The sequence below is a fragment of the Lethenteron reissneri genome, chromosome 51 (genome assembly GCF_015708825.2).
Source record: "Lethenteron reissneri isolate LAM-NWPU_2019-01 chromosome 51, ASM1570882v1, whole genome shotgun sequence".
NCBI classification, from domain to species: Eukaryota; Metazoa; Chordata; class Hyperoartia; order Petromyzontiformes; family Petromyzontidae; genus Lethenteron; species Lethenteron reissneri.
In genome coordinates, this window is record NC_083829.1 from 7,377,693 (window position 1) to 7,397,289 (window position 19,597).

At 51.8% G+C, this 19,597-nt stretch overlaps 2 protein-coding genes across 2 annotated transcripts in view; one reads left to right on the plus strand and one right to left on the minus strand.

Annotated features, from left to right (window-relative positions):
• LOC133355489 (ADP-ribosylation factor 4) lies at positions 1 to 18,136 on the minus strand. The gene is made up of 6 exons (XM_061572805.1): positions 17,919 to 18,136; positions 9,348 to 9,428; positions 5,784 to 5,893; positions 4,679 to 4,750; positions 2,065 to 2,190; positions 1 to 1,705 (listed from the first exon to the last, which is right to left on the minus strand). Exons 1-6 carry the CDS (start codon positions 17,983 to 17,985, stop codon positions 1,619 to 1,621), a joined length of 543 nt encoding a protein of 180 aa, XP_061428789.1. The 5' UTR covers positions 17,986 to 18,136; the 3' UTR covers positions 1 to 1,618.
• LOC133355469 (transmembrane protein 116-like) overlaps positions 13,914 to 19,597 on the plus strand; it is a 20,657-nt gene continuing 14,973 nt past the window's right edge. The window contains exon 1 of the mRNA XM_061572785.1: positions 13,914 to 14,024. The gene's annotated coding sequence lies outside the window, so the exon portion shown is untranslated. The remainder of the gene's footprint in view (positions 14,025 to 19,597) is intronic.

The window sequence follows — 19,597 nt, forward strand, 5'->3', positions numbered from 1 at the left end:
TCGTCTTGAAATTAATGTTTTATTTGAAACTGCATGGAGGTTAAACTTACATGCAAAGAGAGATTACTTCATCACAAAGAACCGAAAAGGACGTTGAGAAGGGGGGGGGGGCGGGGAGGAAGAATACAAATGCTTGTAAAGGGGGGGGGGGGGGTAACCAATATCGGTGCCTCGACACCAACTCACACCGACCAGCGCGGTGAAGATTGGTCAAACGACCCCCGTGGAAGAGGCCCTCGTCACCCAGCAGCGGGGGTGGGGGGGGGGGGAGGTCGGCGGTCCGTGTGGGTACGTCGCTTCCTCCAGGGCAACGAGCTATCTATTCTGCATGTGGGAAGCGGGGGTGGGGGGTGGTGGCAACGCTACCGTATTCTCTGTATTACAAGACGCTCTGGGAAGTAACACACAGACCCGGCAACACTCGCGCTGCCACCAGATAATACAACGCAGCACCACCACCCCAGCTCTTGCCTTAAAACAGCGAAAACGAGCGTGCCCTCATAATCCAGAGAATGCCGTAATTCACAGACAATGGAACGAGCAGACCCCACCACGTTCACCTCCGGCTGCGATATGCCACCCACGGCGGGCACAGCGACGGCGCCAAACATTGGTCGCTACCGATCTGAAGGCAGCGGTTTATAGACCACAAATTCGGCATCGCCTTCCCCCCGACGATGTTTAGAACTTGCCGCAAAGGGCGGGCTGGTGGACTGGTGGGCGGGACACATTGTATAAATACGGTAACGGTCCTCTCCGGGCGAAAGGCAAGGTTTTCGTAGTTTTCCTGTCTTTTCTGAGAATGGCGAAGTGGCACCTCCGAGGATCGTGCGACGGTTCGTCGTCCGCCCCGCCAAGTCGGGGCTCGAGAAACTTCCGAGGGAGCAGCGCTCGAGGAGTGGCGTCACACGTTCCCCCCCCCCGCCCCCCTTCGAGCCGCGACCGGGAGTTTTCCATCGCAGTCCGTTCATTTGGCAGAGCCTCGAATGCGCCCACCCTGTGCGTAGATTCCGTCGTGAACGTTGGATGACTGCACGTGTTGGTTATAGCGCACGCGCAGCGCACGTGCTCACGTTGCTGCCCTCTACAGTGGACCAGAGGTCGGACCTGAAGACATCTCTCCTGCTGGAGCTCGAGGGTATCCGCTTCGTTCTCTTAACACGGGGGGGGGGGGGGGGTTGCGCTGCTCTTAGATTCTGTGAGCACGTTACACCCACCGATAGCACAATAGGGGAAGTAAAGAACGATATATATAGTTAGTTACGAAAGGAAAATGTCCATCGCCGCCTGTACTTACGTCCAGTGCAATAGCGCAGAGAGCACACGCCCTGCGCTCGCACTCGACGCCAACGCAAGCGCCACCCATCGCTCACCGGGCCGCCCCCCCACCCCTGCTCCCACCAACACGCCTGCCCGCCCAACGACCACGACAGGAAAAATCTCGCGCAACTAAATCCGACGGTGACCGCGTCCCGATTGCGGGGCGGTCTCGGGGGGGGGGGGGGGTACGTACATTTATTTGCCTCTTAAATTAAGATGAGAGAAAGAGAGAGAGAGAGCAAGCAAGTCGAGGGGATGCGCCGTGAGACGTGCTGGCTTGTGGTGCTGTGTGGCGGTGCTAATGCTTGGAGAGCTCGTTGGAGAGCCAGTCGAGTCCTTCGTAGAGGCCGCTGCCCTGCGTGGCGCACGTCGCCTGCACGTACCACTGGTAGGAACAAGGTGGGGAGTTGGGGGGGAGGGGGAGTGGCGCTCGTGAACAGAGCCACATGACGGCGATAACAAGAACGATGGCACTTGGTGATGAGCGATGGTGACGACGGCGACGATGAAGGTGGTGATGACGGTGATGGTGGTGATGACGGTGATGGCGGCGGCAACGATGGTGGCGATGACGGTGATGACGGCGATGACGGCGATGGTGGTGACAAAGACGGTGGCGATGGCGGTAATGATGATGGGGTAATGACGGTGATGTTGGTGGTGACAAAGGCGGTGATGGTGGCGGTGATGGTGGCGACGATGAAGGTGGTGATGACGGTGATGGTGGCGACGATGGTTCCTCACAGTGCGGTTGCGCAGTCCCTGCAGGCCCAGCTTCTCGGTGAGGTCGCTGATGGTCATGGCATTGGGGAGATCCTGCTTGTTCGCAAACACCAGCAGCACCGCGCTCCTCAGCTCATCCTCTTGCAGCTGTGGGTGCGTGGAGGAGAGTGGAGACACGGGGGAAGAGAAAGGAGATGGGGAGAGAAGGGGAGACACGAGAGGGGTTCAAGTGACTTCTGCGGCCAATGCAAGCGCTACCATTCACCACTGTGTTAAAATAACAGAGAATCTCATTCTGCCTAGAACATCAGGCACATTGACCAGCATTGACTTAAGCAAGCCGGACTCTGCGTCAAAGGCATACCCCACACACCACACCGTATACCGCACACCACACCGTATCCCGCACACCACACCGTATACCGCACACCACACCATATACCGCAAACCACACCGTATACCGCACACCACACCGTATACCGCACCCCGCAACTCTACGCACATCGTGCACCGCACACTCGTCGTTATTTAGATTTGCTGGGGTTTTCTCAACGTTGCATCGTCACCCGGACGTCAGTCTGCGTGTGAATGTCTCGACTTGGCGGGGGTGGGGAGGGGGGAATTTTTCCCCCATGGGACTCCATTAGTCTAACCGAGTTTGCGTTGATGCTGTCGAAACACCAGTTCAGCACGGATGTGCGCATCCGCTCTCCCGAGTCAAACACGACATCTCGTCTCTCTTACATTCAACTAACGATCCCTCATCCTTCATCGCTCTGCTCCCGTCAACCGGACTCGATCCACTGTCAAGACCAATCCACTGCTGGATGAAGGCCAGTCCCCAAGCCGCCACCGCCTCTCACGACCCCGTGATGTTATCATCCATCCAAAGCACCTGCTCGCCATGCGAGCAGCCGATCTCCTACTTCATAACAATGACATTTATTATTATTCCGGAAGACATGGTGATGGGCTTGAGGTAGAAGCCTTCATCCAGCTGATGATTATGATGAAGATGAGTCAATTCACAAAACGGTGCTCGTGCTAAACGCAGGACAGACTCGGCGCGTTGCGTTGTCACTCTTGTTTTGTGTGACAAGGACAAGGGCGCTAGGGTCACTCGTAAGCCAGGAAGACTTCTCGCTCAAATGAGCATCGGGGTATTGGTGCCCATCCACCCGTTTACTGGCCCTGCAGAGCCAGTGATGCAAATTCAACATTACAATCGCGCGATTCTCTCACTATTCAACTCCCAATAATCTACTCCTGGCAGCTGTGCGGCAACAGCAGCAGCGATTGCTTTATCCTTCCTCTCCCTGACTTGAGGCACCGTGTGAACACAAATCCCGGCTTCTAAGTCAAATAAATAGCGCCACCGGGTGCCAGAGTTGACAGTGAAGAGCGCAGAGCCTCCCATTGTGGGAGCACAAAGCGGATGGCAGCCGATGCGCGGGCGGCGAGTCTGGAAATACGGCTGTCAGCTTCTATGCACGCGGGCGACCCCCGCCTATCGTTAACATCTCGCCGCGGTAGTGAGATGTTAACTACCTCTCCTGGTATGCAGGAGGTCGTAGTAGAATCGCCTGTATATTTGGAGTTTGCATGTCGCGGTAGTGAGATGTTAACTACCTCTCCTGGTATGCAGGAGGTCGTAGATTCGCCTGTATATTTGGAGTTTGCATGTCGCGGTAGTGAGATGTTAACTACCTCTCCTGGTATGCAGGAGGTCGTAGATTCACCTGTATATTTGTAGTTTGTATGTCGCGGTAGTGAGATGTTAACTACCTCTCCTGGTATGCAGGAGGTCGTGGATACGCCTGTACATTTGGAGCTTGCATGTTCTCCCCGTGGTGGCATGGATTTTTCCTTCGGAGTATATGGCTGCTAGAAATGTCCACATGATAAGCCACTTAGAGTTATCTTATGTGGCCAGGTCACTTCTGAAAAAGAGCTATATGGCTCGAATAGAAAGTTGAGTTTAGTATTGACCAGCCTGCGCCCACCTACAAACGGCCCACTCAAGCCTCGGAGGCTGACCAGGATTCAGCCTGCGTGGTCCTTGGGATGGGAGACTGTTCGAGAAGCCACTCCCCCGCCTCTGGCTGCCTCTCAACATCGATCCGTTGCCGGCCCCAGTGCCAACCAGCGCCAACGGCAACTGCGGTCACAACGTCGGGCTAGCCGTGGCGGCGGTGACGGTAGCAGAGACAGGCACAACAATGGCAGTAAATCAACAGTCGCGTCACCGCGGCCGCCGCCACCACCGCCAGTCGACCGTGCGATTGGATTCGGTTTAGCCTGGGCAGCTTAGAACGCAACGCAAACAAAGTCCCCCGTGCTCAATTGCGCCCACGCTTCAATGATAAGCCTCGTCGGCCAAGGCCGTGACGTAACCACGAGATGACGTCATCGGACGCGACGTCACCTGGGGAAGAAAAGCCACCACGCGTCACGCACAGATTCCACAACGAATTCTGACGTGCGCTTGTTTGATGGGTGACGTTAACAGTGTGGCGTTCCAATCAGTTCGACGACACGATGTCATCACGCGTGACAATGGAAGGCGTGCGTGCGGCCGTTCTTCCCTGCTGGGTTCCAGGTTTTGTCAGTGGAAGGGAATAACGGGGGCACTCACCATTTTCTGCAGCTCCTCGGCGGCCTCCTGCGTCCTCTCGCGATCATTGCTGTCAACAACGAATATCAGGCCCTGTGCAGGCGCGCACACACGACACGCAGCAGAGGTTAGCAGTGCCATGTTCGATTCCCGGCAAACGAGCCACACCGCCGGGAAGGCGGCGATATCCGAGCGCAAACCCCCAAATAACTCGGCACTGAGATGAACCGCAGTCGGTCTCTGCCTCCACCGCTGCTCCCGATTTACGGATTAACCCGAGTACAGCGAATGGATTTTATCTCCATCTGTACTTCATCCATACAGGGATGGAGCATTTCCCCTTTTGGCATGCGTGGATTTTCTCCGGGGTACTACCGCGCGTATAGACCACTCGTTACCGAAGGCAAACAACCCAATGTAGGCCCACAGAGTTTGAGTAAATTCTGGCAGCCGGCGCCGACATTTGCGCTGGTCGGTGATTTCCCGCCACCTCTGAATCACCCCTCTCGCTCTCTCTTAACAGTGAACGCAAACTTGCGCGTGATACAACCGCCAAATTATTGATTACATTATTATAACACCACACTGTGGTGATAATTGAAGTCAGCCAACTGAGGAATGGATTTTTTTTTTGCAGCATTTGAATGCGGTTTGGCTAATATCGGTTACATTGTGCGATGCTTGAGCTGTGCGAGGAATCTGGAGAATCTGGACGAAACCCATGCAGAACAGGGAGAGAACATACAAACTCCACTCTCTCACTGCAGAAGAGACGGAGAACATACAAACTCCACTCACTCACACACTCACACTGCAGAACAGGGGGGAGAGCATACTACCTTCACACACATTTACAAAGATAAAGATCCCCCTTATAGCCTTAACATACTTTTTGGGGCAACTGCTCTTAGCGAGCACCTATGAAGGCGAGCACGACACTAGAGGCGGTGGGTGGCCAGCACCACGCCTGGCCAGCCTTTGTCTTTCCAGTGACTATATTCACACACTGCACCAGGTACTTATTTGAAGCTGAGTCGACCCAGAGGAGGCCCAGGACCGGTTCAGATATTCATCACTGGTGTTGGGCATGAGCAGGAATCGGACTCGGGTCGCCGTGCCTGCTGACCTGCGTGTTCTGGAAGTAGTGCCTCCACAGGGGCCGGATCTTGTCCTGCCCTCCGACGTCCCACACAGTGAAGCAGATGTTCTTGTACTCCACCGTCTCCACGTTGAAGCCTGCGCCGCCGGGGGACACGGCGTTCGCGTGGTGAGGGCAGGAGGGCAGGGGACCGACTCGGATGATTTTACAGGCGGCGGCAGCGTCTGCTTATAATGATATCTTTTTTTGTTTTTCTTTTAACCAGGTAAGGCGCACTGAGTTATAAACTCTTTTTCAGAAGCGACCTGGCCACAAATGATAGCTCACCGAAGTGGTTTATCACGTGGAAATGTAGTAGCAGCCAAATACGCTAAAACGCACGTCGATTCTAAATGTGGTGGGAAAAACCGGAGGACCCGGAGAAAAATCCACACGACCGCGGGGGGAGAGAACACGCAAACGCCAAATATACAGGCGTCTGGTTCGAGATCGAACCCACGACCTGTATACCAGGCGAGGTAGTAAACATCTCACCACTCTACCTGGTACGGAGGTTACATTTATCTTGCCACCTGTACTGAACGCGCCGCAACCAGCCTGCCAGACGGCTGCTCAGCCGTAGAGCGAGCGGATCGCAGCGACCAGATCTTAACAATAATTTACGAATTACGTTTGTAAATTGCCTCATTTCATCCGTAGATCCCAATGTGCCCACCGTGTATGGAAAGCAGGAAATTAACAGAACATGCAAGTTAAACGGTCAGAACTGGGGGGGTGTGTTAAGGCCAGTTTAAAGAAGTGAGCTTTCAAGACGGACTGAAATAGTTCTAACGACTCTGATTTTCTTGTTACCAAGAGCTGGCAGTTCAAATCCTGGTTGGCTCAGCCCATCCCATCATCCCTCCCTCCGGGGTCGATCAATTGAGTAGCCACTTTGCGGGGGGAAGTCAACAGCAGTTTTTCAATGGATAGACCTGGCCCCGCCATAGGAATGGGGAATTTCCACCACTGGCTCTGCAGGGCTGTACAACACAGGAGATGAGCACCGATGCCTTGGTGCTCGTTGGAACAGGAAGTCGTTTTGACTTGTTGATGAGAGAGACCCTCACCGCAGCTCACGCAGATGCCCCAAGAGTAGTGCGCGGAGGTAAAAGGTCGACATAAGAAATGCTCCTCGTACCTAATAGTCCACGGGCCAGGGCAGAAATCGGTCCCAACTAATGTAGCAAATCTCTAGCCCACTGGTTCTTAACCTTGACTGCAGCCTACACCTCATTTGGTTCTGAGAAAGTGCATCTCGCAGCCCCGGGAGGTGCGTGCACCCCAGGTTAAGAACCACTGCTCTAGCCTGTCCCGATTTAGTTACACCGCCAGTTCAGCGTGAATTATTTCATAACCCCACTCATTCAAGTGGGTTAGCGCATCGGAACCGCAAAGGTGAAATTGCCACCTCAGGTGGTACCGACGAGTGTGAGATCGGGGCTCTGGTTACGCATGAAACTCTAGGAATCCTGTGCACGACTCGCCTGCTCGAACACTTTCATCGCCTCAACCGCTCTTCGCAGCTGAGCGTGGTGGAGCAGTTCTTTATTATAATTTTATTCTTTTTGTAAAAAAAATTTGCAGGAGAGTCCTGCAAAATTTTCACAGTCATTGGGGGAGCGATGTTCCTGCTGCTGCATGTGATCCCAAATGAGTAATTGACACGTGACTTTTCAGCATTGGGATGTTCAGCCAATACCAGCTATGGGAAGAGACCAGATAACCTGGATGAAACCTCTGTAGTACAGGGGGTAGAACACACAAACGCCTTGTGTAGGAAATCGAAGCCCAGGCCCCTCTTGCTGTGAGACGCGAGTGTCACCACTGCATCGCCACCGCCGTGCCGCCCTACGCGTCAAGATGCAAGAAACTCGACCGTTCAGGAAGTACCGCCGCCTCCTGGCTCTCAGTTAAGAATCTTCACGGTGCAGCCGATACGCGGTGGCGGTGACGTGCGTTCACGCGCCGGGTGAGGAATTGTTTTTTTTACGTGCTTGACTAAACGTCGATCACGCGGCGGGCGGGGACGCCTACGCGGATATCTCCCCACTACGAGGTGGCCAGCACCAGGCAGCACAGCAAGCAGGAAACCGACTCACAACCTGTTCCACCCTGTTCTCGCACTCACACGGATGTACATTCTTCCCAGCAGTGCTCCAGTTGCCATTAAGGAATTTGCCAAAACATCCCAATGTACCGGGGACCCTCCTAAATGAGAATTAAGATTCAGTGAGGTTATTTATTTTAATTCTGTAAAAATATATATATCATTGTCGTGTGTGAGCTGCTACGAGGTCTACAGCTGATCACGTGACCCTGAACCTCTTTGCGGTTTGGAGGCAGGTTGCCGGCGGGCCAAGTAAACCGCAACATGTGGGCCGCACATGGGAGCCTTCGCTCGTCGCTATTCCAAGTCGAACGGTTCCCAGGCGCCACACGCGGCAAGAAGGACCACGTAGATGGGAGGTTCTCACGGCTCTGCTGCACCGTCGCCGCATGGGAGTCGCCTCTCGCTCTCGCAGAGAGAGGGCGAATCGAGAGGCGTGAGGAGGAACCGCAGACCAGTGGGAGACGCCGATGCCACGCGGTGAGCCGGCGCCGACAATTGACCAAGTTCTGCGGTCCTCTATATATTAAGGTGTTATCGGCCGATTCATGAGCGTACACATGTGAGAGGAAAACCTGAGCACCCCGAGAAAGCCCACGTGTATGAGCGAGGGGGAAACACTCTATCCCATACACACAACACGATGCTCACGAGGAAGGCAGCACCACAACATCTGTGCGATCCACCAACCCTTGCCGCCTCCACAGTGCTGGATTACAGGCCACATGCGTAGCCACCACCGCCGGGCTGGGAGCCTAATTCAGTTCCGGATAAAATCAGCACCATGCAGCTGTAAATGCAGTGAGGTGGCACCTCCCAGGTTTGAGCACTGGCAATGAGTGTCTCTGAGATGAAGTGGCTGATGGACAGGGTTTGTCACTGAGATGCATCGCTGGGAATCTGGGTTTGATTGCCAAACCTCCGATTACGGAAGTAATCGGCACCTGGATTCCGGTGCTGAAGCTCCCAGCACTTGGGAGCGAAACGTCGGACGTCGTGCCTCACGACACACGCTCCAACCCGACATCACGCCGGAGCGTGCTGCGCTGACAGGAACTGGACAAACATCTCAACGCAGGACCCTCCTGTAACAATAGTCTTGAGGACTCGGTAGGGCTTTGTTTTTCGTGGGGCTACCTTGTCAACAAAGGGCGGTGCTGCAAAAATCCCGCGTCTATGCTCCCTGCCTTCACAAAGCCATCCTGCCCAACGCGGTGAAGTATGGTACAAATACCCTCCTCCCCATTATGAAAAAAACTGTAAACAAAACCCTTGGAAAAGCAGAGCGGTGGCCGTACTTCTATGCCACTGGCATGTCCACACTCTCTGCCTGCCGTCACCAAGCCGCACTGGCTTGCCAGCGTGGTGAAGTATGGTCAAACCTAGGAGAAGCGAAGAGGCTGCGGAGTGGGGGGTGGGGGAGCGGGGTGTTGCGTGCGTACCGATGGTGGGGATGGTGGTCACGATCTCTCCCAGCTTCAGCTTGTACAGGATCGTCGTCTTTCCGGCAGCGTCAAGGCCAACTGTGAGAAACGACACACGGGACTACGCACGGACTCCACAACGGCCCTCCCAACGTGCCGACGCACAACGCGATGATGACGTATGGATGCACGGGAAGGGGGAGACGAGGTCACGAGCGAGATGATGTCGTGGGACGATGTCACGCATAACACCCCTTTCAGACCGGTCCTTTTCGCGTGAGTTCAATCGCAAAGTTTTGGGCAACCCTCTGATCAGTTTGGCCGTTTTCCTATTGACCCAAGTACAAAAAAATAGCAACGCATCTTTTATACTAAAATGTAGTTTATATTGGATCATATTTATGAGAATGTTTGCACTCTCGCCTGATTTGGCTGCAGCGCAGAGTTTACTGTCTGTCTGTCTGTAACTCATTAACTCTGTGAACCTTCTTTGGATCCGCACAAAGCATGGCAGATGCGGCACCTAATGTGCAAGTGGAGAATAAAAGACTCTCTCCTCTGGTGGACGACCGTGGCTACAATCACCAAACCGGGGACTGGACAGGTTCGTACCGCTCCCCAATGTAAATATAAAGGCCGTAGGTGTATCAGCAATTCAGAACCAGAAGTTTATTTTCCGAGGAAAGCCCGCTGAGCTAAGAAGCTCTTTTTCAAGGGCAACTCGGCCGGCAAGACAACATCAAAGTACTCCACAATTTATTCACGAATCTCAGACAAAAGTAACCGAATGGCGATATCACTTCCAACTGAATCTCGAACAGTTGCTTCTTTATTTGGCAGTACGGAAGAGGGTAATAGTTGTAAAAGCGTTCAAAACAGTGGCAGCAAAGCCACACCGCCGTCTGAACAACAACCACGGCCGCAGTGGCAGCGGCGGTGGTGGCTGTAAAGATCCCCGGGGCGATCTCGCATCACACAACAACCGTCACCCGCGCGCCCGTCACCCGCGCATCCTCCGTGGAATTGAGTAAACCTTTTATCTTCATGTTTTTTATATTTTATTATAAACACCACCACGGCTGCACCGGTGCCTCGCGCCAGTGACGTGTCTCGTGGTGGCCCGTTGGTTTAGCCACGCCGGTCGGCAATTCCCTGCGTATCACCGGGACGACCTTTACAGGTTGGGGACGCCGGTGTCAAATCGCCACTCGCCGCTGCCATCGCCGCGTTTGAACAATAGCACCGCAGCCAAATCGGTGGTAGCCCTGACGATTATCCCCAACCTTAACCCTGTCTGTAGCCTTTGCTGCCAGGGTATGTCGTGCCCATGAACTACAAGTGGCGAAAAGGATTTATGTTCATTTAGTTGTGAACTGCTGTAGCATCTCCAATCATCACCACAATGCTTCAATCCCTCCACTGGCTCACAATCCAGTATTGGATCAACTTCAAGATCACACACTCACCGCCTTCTAGATCCTCCATCGACTCGCCCCTGCCGAGCTCTCCTGTCTCACCTCACTCTACTCCCCTCCACACACACTCTCCTACCTTTCTCCTCTCATCTCACTCTAGTCTTCTCCACGCACTCTCCTACCTTTCTCCTCTCATCTCACTATACTCCTCTTCATGCACTCTGCTGATGGATAGCAAATACACAACTGGGTAAAGAGCTCAAGTGAGAACCTAATCAACAAAAGGGAACTGCACCTTCCTACTGGGGATCGCCTCCTGATTTTCAGATTCGTTAAAAAAAAAGTTTTGAAAATCTCATGCCGAGAAATTTTTTTTGGAGTATCTGCAGTTTTTTTTGGTTTCAGATTTATCTCCAAAACCGCGGAGCATACAACACTTCCACACGTTTAGTGCATAAATAAACTTATGTGAAAATCCAATAAGGTCCGACATTGTCCTTGAAAATCCAAAACTCATCCGATGCTTTCTACATAGTCAGAGAATCCTGCCAGAGAGCCCCAAGACGTTGCAACAACAACAAAAGTAAAAAAAAACCAAGATGTTGATTTAAATCGACTAATTGTTTCGCGCTTACGGAGGAGCCTGGTGGAACCGCGGGCGCCGCCGCGACCTCGTTAGAGCGATGCGCGCGGAGCAACGCGGAGGAGCCGGGCTCGGCCACGCAGAAGGAGAATCGCGTTTGACGGCGGCTTCATCCGTCACCTCGTGTCGCGCGTTCCCTGACATCGCTCGAGGGGCGGGCAATCGGACAAAGTTTGCGATATTGCCCTGTTCGCTGGCGAATCATCAGATGTGACATATTGGTCGGTAACTTGCCTCAGATTAGCGGCAGAGTTCACGCCCAATCGGGCAACGACCCTCAAGAGAGAATGAGGCGATTAAATACAGTATCGCAAATAACACCGGGGCCTACAACACTCCGGTCACATGCATAAACACTCATTCATCGGTTGATAACAACTTAATATATAAAGCACCGCAGAGCTTGGAGAGTGGGGAGATTGGCACCGGCTCACTGCCTGGCTGTTGCTGCCTTTCCGCTTGTTTAGCGGTTCCTCCTCGCACCTCTGAGTCATTCTCTCTCTGTGCGAGCGAGCTTGTACTGTGCAGCGCTCTGTTACATGTTGATAATATTATTATGTGACCCTGGGTAAGCCTCTGGCCCCACGTACCCAGTATAAGCCAGTTACCCTGTGTTACCTGGCTACCCTGCCAAGCCACGGCTAAACTGAGCTCTGGAGCAATGGACACTGTTTGAAATCTGCCAGCTGACGTTTTCCAATTGGGATGAATATCACGTGTTCACACTCGTTGCGTGTATTTGTGTGTACACGCATTTTGGGTTTAAAACAATCATCAGCCGCGGTCAATCCACTGCTCGGTGAAGACTTCCCCAATCCACCGCCATCTCCCATGATCCTGCGATGCCACAATCCACCTAGCACCCGTGTACAAATCGATTCAATCGGTCCATCTCCCCGGTGGACGTACTCTAATCAGCGTGTTTTTTGTTGTGAATAAATTGCCATTATACACACTTATCGGACCATGGTCTGACTCTTCAAAAGAAACACATTTTGAGTCCATGCCACGAGTAACCTACTCTGTGATATGAAATATTAAACCGCAGTGACAGTTGTGGTGCCCATGATGCCGAAGGCAGCTGTAATTGCGTCTGAACAAAGTGCAGTACTGTAAAGTAATTTGCTACGGTTATTGACATAACCCCGGGGAGACCCTGACAGGCAGAAGTGTGACAGATTCCACACCGCGACCCGAGCTCCAACCTCTAACCCCTGACAGGCTGTGATACACTTCTATGAGTCTATGGTAAGGTAATTAGTTTCCTGCAAGATGCCGAGAGGTTATGAAAGTCTGCTATACAAAGCTACAAGTGCTATGTAAGACGGTCTGTTATGAGGGGATGCTACGCTATGAGGTTGCTATATAATTCTAAGAGAGGTTATTAGTCTGCTGTGAGAAGCTATACGTCTAAGCAACGGTCTGCTGCAAGACTCCAACATGCTATGTGTAACACATTGAGTGATGCGAGATTGTATGTTTTGTGTGTTATGCGAGGCTATGAGTGTTGTGTAAGGTTACGAGGCTTCTATGGAATTATGTGAAACTCTGCTGCAAGTCTGTGAGTCTGCTCTGTGAGACTGTTAGTCTGTTATGAGAGTCTGCTATCTAAGCCCGTGCTTACATAGATAGCAGAGACTGAATTTCCTCTGAGCACGACGCATGGGTGTGAATGCTGGCCACTGCGAAGGAGAGAGGAGGAAGAGAGATGTTGCACAGAGCCGGAATGAGAATGTGGATGTGGTCCTTGGGGAAAAAAACAGGTGCAGAGAGAATTATAAACGAGAAGATTGGGTAAAATGATGAAGTTGGCAGCGATCGGACGACGAGATGAGAAGAGGTGTGAGCGAGGTGGCGGGGGGCACATCCTGATGAGGATGACAGGATTCTGAGGATGTGGGACGGAAAGTTCTGCAGACGGGACGTGCAGGGCAAGAGACCCAGGGATGAACCCAAGATGAGAAGGAGAGACAAGGCCAAGAAGGATATGGACGAGCATCTTCGTGGCGAGATGTTAACTACCTCGCCTGGTATACAGGAGGTCATGGGTTCGATCCGGACCCCGATGCCTGCTGCTGTATATTTGTAGTTTGCATATTCTCCCTGTGGTCGCGTGGCTTTTTATCCAGATCCTCCGGTTTTTCCCTCCACATTTAGAAACGTGCGTTTTAAAGTATTTAGCTGCTAGACATGTCCACATTTCCTTGAGCTATCATTTGTGGCCAGGTCGCTTCTGAAAAAGAGCTGTATAGCTCTGTGGGCCTTACCTGGTAAAATACAAAATAGTTTAGTTAAGGCAAGAGGACGCCGTCAACGGGGCAGTCGAAGAATTTACTCTAAGTAGAGTTTCACACTTCCTGTCGGCAGGGGGATAGTGTAGGAGGGGGGGGGGTTAAAAGACGGTGGTGGTGGAGGTCTCCACTCCCTGCATCGCGTGGGGGTCCAAGAGGGCACCGCACACACAGAGACGCGACCACACCCCTCGTGAGTGGCTCGGTAGTTGTCGACCCTGAACGGAAGGGCTTTCAGATACAACTGGGAAGGGTGCAAAGCCATTAACTACTGCTGCCCACTGCTGTGTTTTACTGCTGTCGACAACTGCCTCCTGCTGCCGCCTCCTGCTGCTGCCCTCCCGAGGTGGGACTGCCTGGTAATTTCACAACGTGGGTGGGATTTTCAGTGTGGGGTAAATAATAATATTTACTGTTGCGCAAGTTTATAAAAGGTTTCTAATCAACAAAATCATTTACGAACCCACCGCTGGATGAAGGCATTCCCCTCCCCACCACTGTAGGAGATTGGTGAGGCGGGGGGGGGGCGTTTAACCCGAATTAACCACCACGCTGGGGCAGTTGCAGGTTGAAGAGTGTGCGTAATTTTATTGGTGGGGAAATCTGCGCAGATGATTGATGACTACGTTTGCTATGTTTTTGTTGATTTTGGGTTTGTTTCTTTTTATTAAACCACGATTTCTGAGTACGGTCCGTACAGAGCCCCGAAAACGCCAAGCAGTCAGCAAAAACAGCAGCAATGAAAGTGTGATAGATAAGCGTTATATGCGTTTCTTAAATTGAGCATGGTTGTGTGAGAATGGGGAGAAAAGAGACGATTACAATGATGATGATGGGAGGAAAGAATTCCAGATCGGAGCCGTGCGATGGAAGAAGCAGAGCGAAGTGAGGTGACCTGCAGTGTGGTGAGTGGGTAGGTGATTGTGTGGTGAGTGGGTGGGTGATTGTGTCGGCAGGTGAGTGTTGTTGTGATTTGCAGTGTGGTGAGTGGGTGGGTGATTGTGTGGCTGAGTGAGTAGGTGAGTGAGGGGTGAGTGAGTGGTGAGTGGGTGGGTGAGTGAATGGTGAATGGGTGGGTGAGTGAATGGTGAGTGGGTGGGTGATTGTGTGGCTGAGTGAGTAGGTGAGTGAGTGTTGTTGTGAGTGGGTAAACACGGAAGATCAGGTCTTGTTAAATCGAGTGAATGTTTATACAGTCGATTGGACCAAACAAGAAGAATATCTTTAGTGTAACATTCTATCTCACCTATGCAAAGACAGGGGCACATTGATATGTGTTCATTACGAGTGTACTGTACAGTATTTTTGTTCTATTCTCCGAATAAACTCTGTTTAATCGAGTCACAATTGTTCACGAAGTCGACAGGATGATATAGAGATTTTACTAAAGACTTCTCAGCAGTATTGTTACAGTATCTCAACTACTAACAGGGCAGCAAGTAGGTGTGTTCGTTTTAATTATATATGTTGCTTAAGTAAACGTTGAGTTAAACAAATCTGTAATAAGCTAACGCACATCTGCAATTCAGATTATGTTTTAAATGCCAGGACTGTAGCTTCAAACGTCATTCCACTTGCTCGCCAGATGATAATTACAACATCCTGTTTTCGCATTGCGTACAATTGGTCCGAATGAGAGATCTCATTTACGTGTGGGAGTTGTAATTAAATATATCTGCTAATTGGAAACGCAAGTGGCCCACCAATCAAGCCAGGTCGGGTTCAATCGAGCCATTGATCACGAACTCTCCCTTTTCCCAACCACATGGTTGGGGAGCGGTGGTGTTGTGGTTAACGCCACGAACCTGGCGAACCGAGTTCGATTCCCGCTCACGACCAACGCCGGTGACGATTATTTGAACCGGACCTGGGCCTCCCCTAGGTCGACTCAGCCTGAAATGAGTACCTGGTGCGGTGTAAACACCGCCACTGGGGAGACAAAGACGGCCGGGCGTGGTGATGAGGTGCTTCCGTTCCGGCCTTAATAGGTGCTCGCTAACATCGCTTGCCCCTACAGTCTGTTAGGAATTCCCTTCCAACGCGATTAATCAATAGTTCATATGAAACATTTAATATGAAACATTCGTCGTGAATTGTAGCGGCCTCTAGCGGCTGCATACCAATTAAATACGACGCGCACAGATCGATACCAATAGATTGCTTTAGGAATAACGATGATGAAGACGCACGTGGTCGTTTACGTTCGATATCGATTAGGGCGGGGACACGTGGTGGCTGCCACCGCTTGCTGCTGCTGCTGCTAATGTCAATTAGCATCTGCTTAATTAAGTGACGACATCGTGTTAACTGTGGGGACCGGCATCTCGGTCGGGTGCCGGGACTCCAGAGGAGGGGGTCCACCAGGACTTTTGGAGGCGGTGGTAATTCAAGTTCCACTCGAGACCTCGCCCGCCTCTTGGAGTCACGGTGAGAGGCTGTGGGTCTGCTGGAAGATGCTATGGGAGGTTATTATAAGAGGATGTGGGTGCTATGGGAGGTTGTGTGTATGAAGAGTGTGTTATGAGGCTGTGGGTCTCCTGTAAGATGCTATGGGAGGTTGTGTGTGTCAAGAGTGTGTTATGAGGCTGTGGATCTGCTGGAAGATGCTATGGGAGGTTGTTATGAGAGGATGTGAATGCTGTAAGATATTGTGGGAGGTTGTGTGTATGAAGAGTTTGTTATGAGAGGCTGTGGGTCTCCTGTAAGATGCTATGGGAGGTTGTGATTATCAAGAGTATGTTATGAGAGGCTGTAAGATGCTATGGGAGGCTGTGTGTGTAAAGAAAGGTATGAGAGGCTGTGGGTCTCCTGTAAGATGATATGGGAGGTTGTGTGTGTTGAGAGGATGTGGGTCTCCTGTAAGATGCTATGGGAGGTTGTGATTATCAAAAGTATGTTATGAGAGGCTGTAAGATGCTATGGGAGGCTGAGTGTATCAAGAGTGTTAGGAGAGGCTGTGAGATGCTGTGGGAGGTTGTGTGTGTGTGTTGAGAGGCTATGGGTCTACTGGAAGATGCTATGGGAGGTTGTGTGTGTAAAGAATGTTATATGAGAGGCTGTAAGATACTAATGGGAGACTGTGTATATCAAGAGTATGGTATGAGTGGCTGTAAGATGCTATGAGAGGCTGTGTATACCACACGTCTGCTACGATTCTGCGTGGAGATGGAGAAGTTTAGTGTTATCTCCCCGACTATGAATGCAAAGTCCGGCATGCGAGTGCTATGGATATGTCGAGTGAGGTCTACCATTAGATGCCATATGTCTGCTTTGAGAGGATACGAGTCGAGGAGGCTATGAGGTTGCTTTGATGTAGTTTGGTAGAATGAGGCTTGTACGGGACCGTCTGCTATGAGACGACTGACAGGATGAGGGGCTGCTGTGAGAGGTCTCGCCTAGGCGAGGTGTAGGGGAACTTTGAGCGTGCGAGGATGCTCTGTTCATGAGAGGCTGAAGTCTATGAAAGGCCCATGAGTCTACAATTACAGCCTGGGAGTTCGAGTATGTGAGATCTGTGGGTGAGCTGTGTAAGATGTGGTGTTGATGAGCTGTGTGTGTGGGTGAGCTGTAGGAGCTGTGGCTGTGGGTGAGCTGTGTGTGGGTGAGCTGTAGGAGCTGTGGCTGTGGGTGAGCTGTGGCTGTGGGTGAGCTGTAGGAGCTGTGGATAGCTGTGGCTGTGTGGGTGAGCTGTAGGAGCTGTGGCTGTGGGTGAGCTGTGCGAGGTGTGGTGTGGATGAGCTGTGTGTGGCTGTGGGTGAGCTGTGTGTGGGTGAGCTGTAGGAGCTGTGGCTGTGGGTGAGCTTGAGTGTGGAGGTGTGGAGCTGGTGTGTTGAGGTGTGGTATGTATGTGCTGTGTGTGAGTGAGCTATGGGTGAGGTGTGGTATGTGTGAGCTATGGGTGAGGTGTGTGAGCTGTGTGTGGTGTTGGTGAGCTGTGTGTGGTGTTGGTGAGCTGTGTGAGCTGTGTGTGGTGAGTGAGCTACAGGCGAGCTGTGTGTGAGGTGAGGTGTGTATGTGCTGTGTGTGTGAGGTGTTGTGAGCTGTGTGTGATGTGTGGTGTGTATGTGCTGTGTGTGTGAAGTGAGGTGTTGTGAGCTGTGTGGTGTGTATGTGCTGTGTGTGTGAGGTGTTGTGAGCTGTGTGTGATGTGTGGTGTGTATGTGCTGTGTGTGTGAGGTGAGGTGTTGTGAGCTGTGTGTGCGTGAGGCCCCCGGGGCTCGCCGCCGCCGCCGCCACTCACCCATCAGGATCCGCATCTGCTTCTTGCCGAGCAGCCTCGTGAAGAGCGAGGAGATCGTCAGCCCCATGGCGTCACCTGTCTTATTAACGGGGTGGTCGCGAGTTGTGTTGTTAGTTTGGGGGTTTTATCTTTAATCGTAAAAAAAAAACAATTTTTTAAAATCAAAAAGTGTCGCGATTTGACGCAAATCTTCACTCGAGTGGCGGCGAGGGGCGGGGGGGCGGGGGCGCTGGGATGGAGGGGTGGCGGGTGGGGGTGTGGGGAACGGATTCGCCATCGCGATTGGCTACGGCGCCGTCACGTGGCTCCCGCGTGAGCCAATGGGAGGAGGGCGGACGCGGGAACGTGCGACGTGGAGCTTCGGGGGTCTGTGCGGGATGGGGGGGGGGCGTCGGGGGAGGGGTGGGGGGGGGTCTAGGGGGAGGGGTCTAGGGGGAGGGGCGTGACGTCATCAGGGAGGCATGCGAATTGGCGGCCATGTTACATAGGGGGACTTGGCAAGGGTCATTGCCCAAAACGTCGTTTTCTTAGTTATTTTAAGGCCCACAACGTTATTGACGAATGGTGAGTTGTTGTTTTAGGTGTGGAAGGCCTCCCCGTATGTTATGGGAGAGCATCGGTCACATACCTGCCAACCCCTTATCAGTGCGGCCTACCTTGGTACAGACGAATTCTGACCTTATTGGTCACCCCAGGTGCCCCTTTTCAATTAAATGTCAACATTCATCCTACAAGTTCAAGTTTCATTAATTGGGTATAGCCCTGTGAGCCATGCGGCTTTTGAGTCGGGTGCAACCGCAACAAACTAAATATGAACACAGAACATCTTAAAGCGACGATGCGCAACAGAAACATCCTGGATAAACCAGCAAGTCCCATCACAAGGGATAAACACAAACAAATAGACAAAAACATGTTTTTGCCCGTACTGAAACGGTTGTACGCGGCATGGACCTGAAAACTCTTATTTCCCTGTACAAGAATACGGTTTAAACACTATGGCTTGACGCGGTCTGAGTTTGGGTTGCTTGGCCACAATCCGTTAATCTTCCACTCGTTGTGGATGAGATGTCGAGCATCGGTCTCGTGAGGTTCTAGCGATGCGTTTTGGTAGTAGCGGTGTGAGGTCGGTGAGCGGATGGACGTAATAAAGTGGATGCAACTGAGCTATGGGGCCGGCCATAAATGACGTCACACATCTGGGTGGGGGGGGGTCAGACATTTGTGACGATGTGTGAAGAGGGGTAGGGGGGTGACGTCACATCAAAATGCGCAACTTTAACTATAGACAACACGTTCTACTTAATTAAATAGACTTTTTAATAAATGTTTCTCTAACAATATCAGAGTGCAGCGCCACATTAAATACGCACGACAATGACAATAGTTTAATGCGATTTGAAGCATGTTTTATTTTCAAAATGGAAATATGGTTTTGGGGGGGGGGCAGAGCTTTGTGACGTCATATTTGAGGGGGGGGTCTGACTTTTTGTGACGGGGGGGGGGGGGGGTAAAAAATCGTAATTTATGGACGGCCCCTATTAGCTTGTTTTTCAGAATATTCCTGGCACTTTTAGTAAAAACAACTTTTAATAATCTATTTTTACTTTTCAAAAATTACTCCAAGTGGCTTACGTGGAAATTTCTAACAGACAAATAATCTAAACGCAGCACGTCCA

What these genes read in the sequence shown, in the direction of transcription:
- LOC133355489 (XM_061572805.1), bottom strand. Translation starts at nt 17,985, where the DNA reads ATGGGGCTGACGATCTCCTCGCTCTTCACGAGGCTGCTCGGCAAGAAG. An exon ending in ACTACTTCCAGAACACGCAG is followed by an intron (nt 4,751 to 5,783) that starts GTCAGCAGGCAC and finishes GCGCCTGCACAG; the next exon opens with GGCCTGATATTCGTTGTTGA. An exon ending in AGGGACTGCGCAACCGCACT is followed by an intron (nt 1,706 to 2,064) that starts GTGAGGAACCAT and finishes TGTTCCTACCAG; the next exon opens with TGGTACGTGCAGGCGACGTG.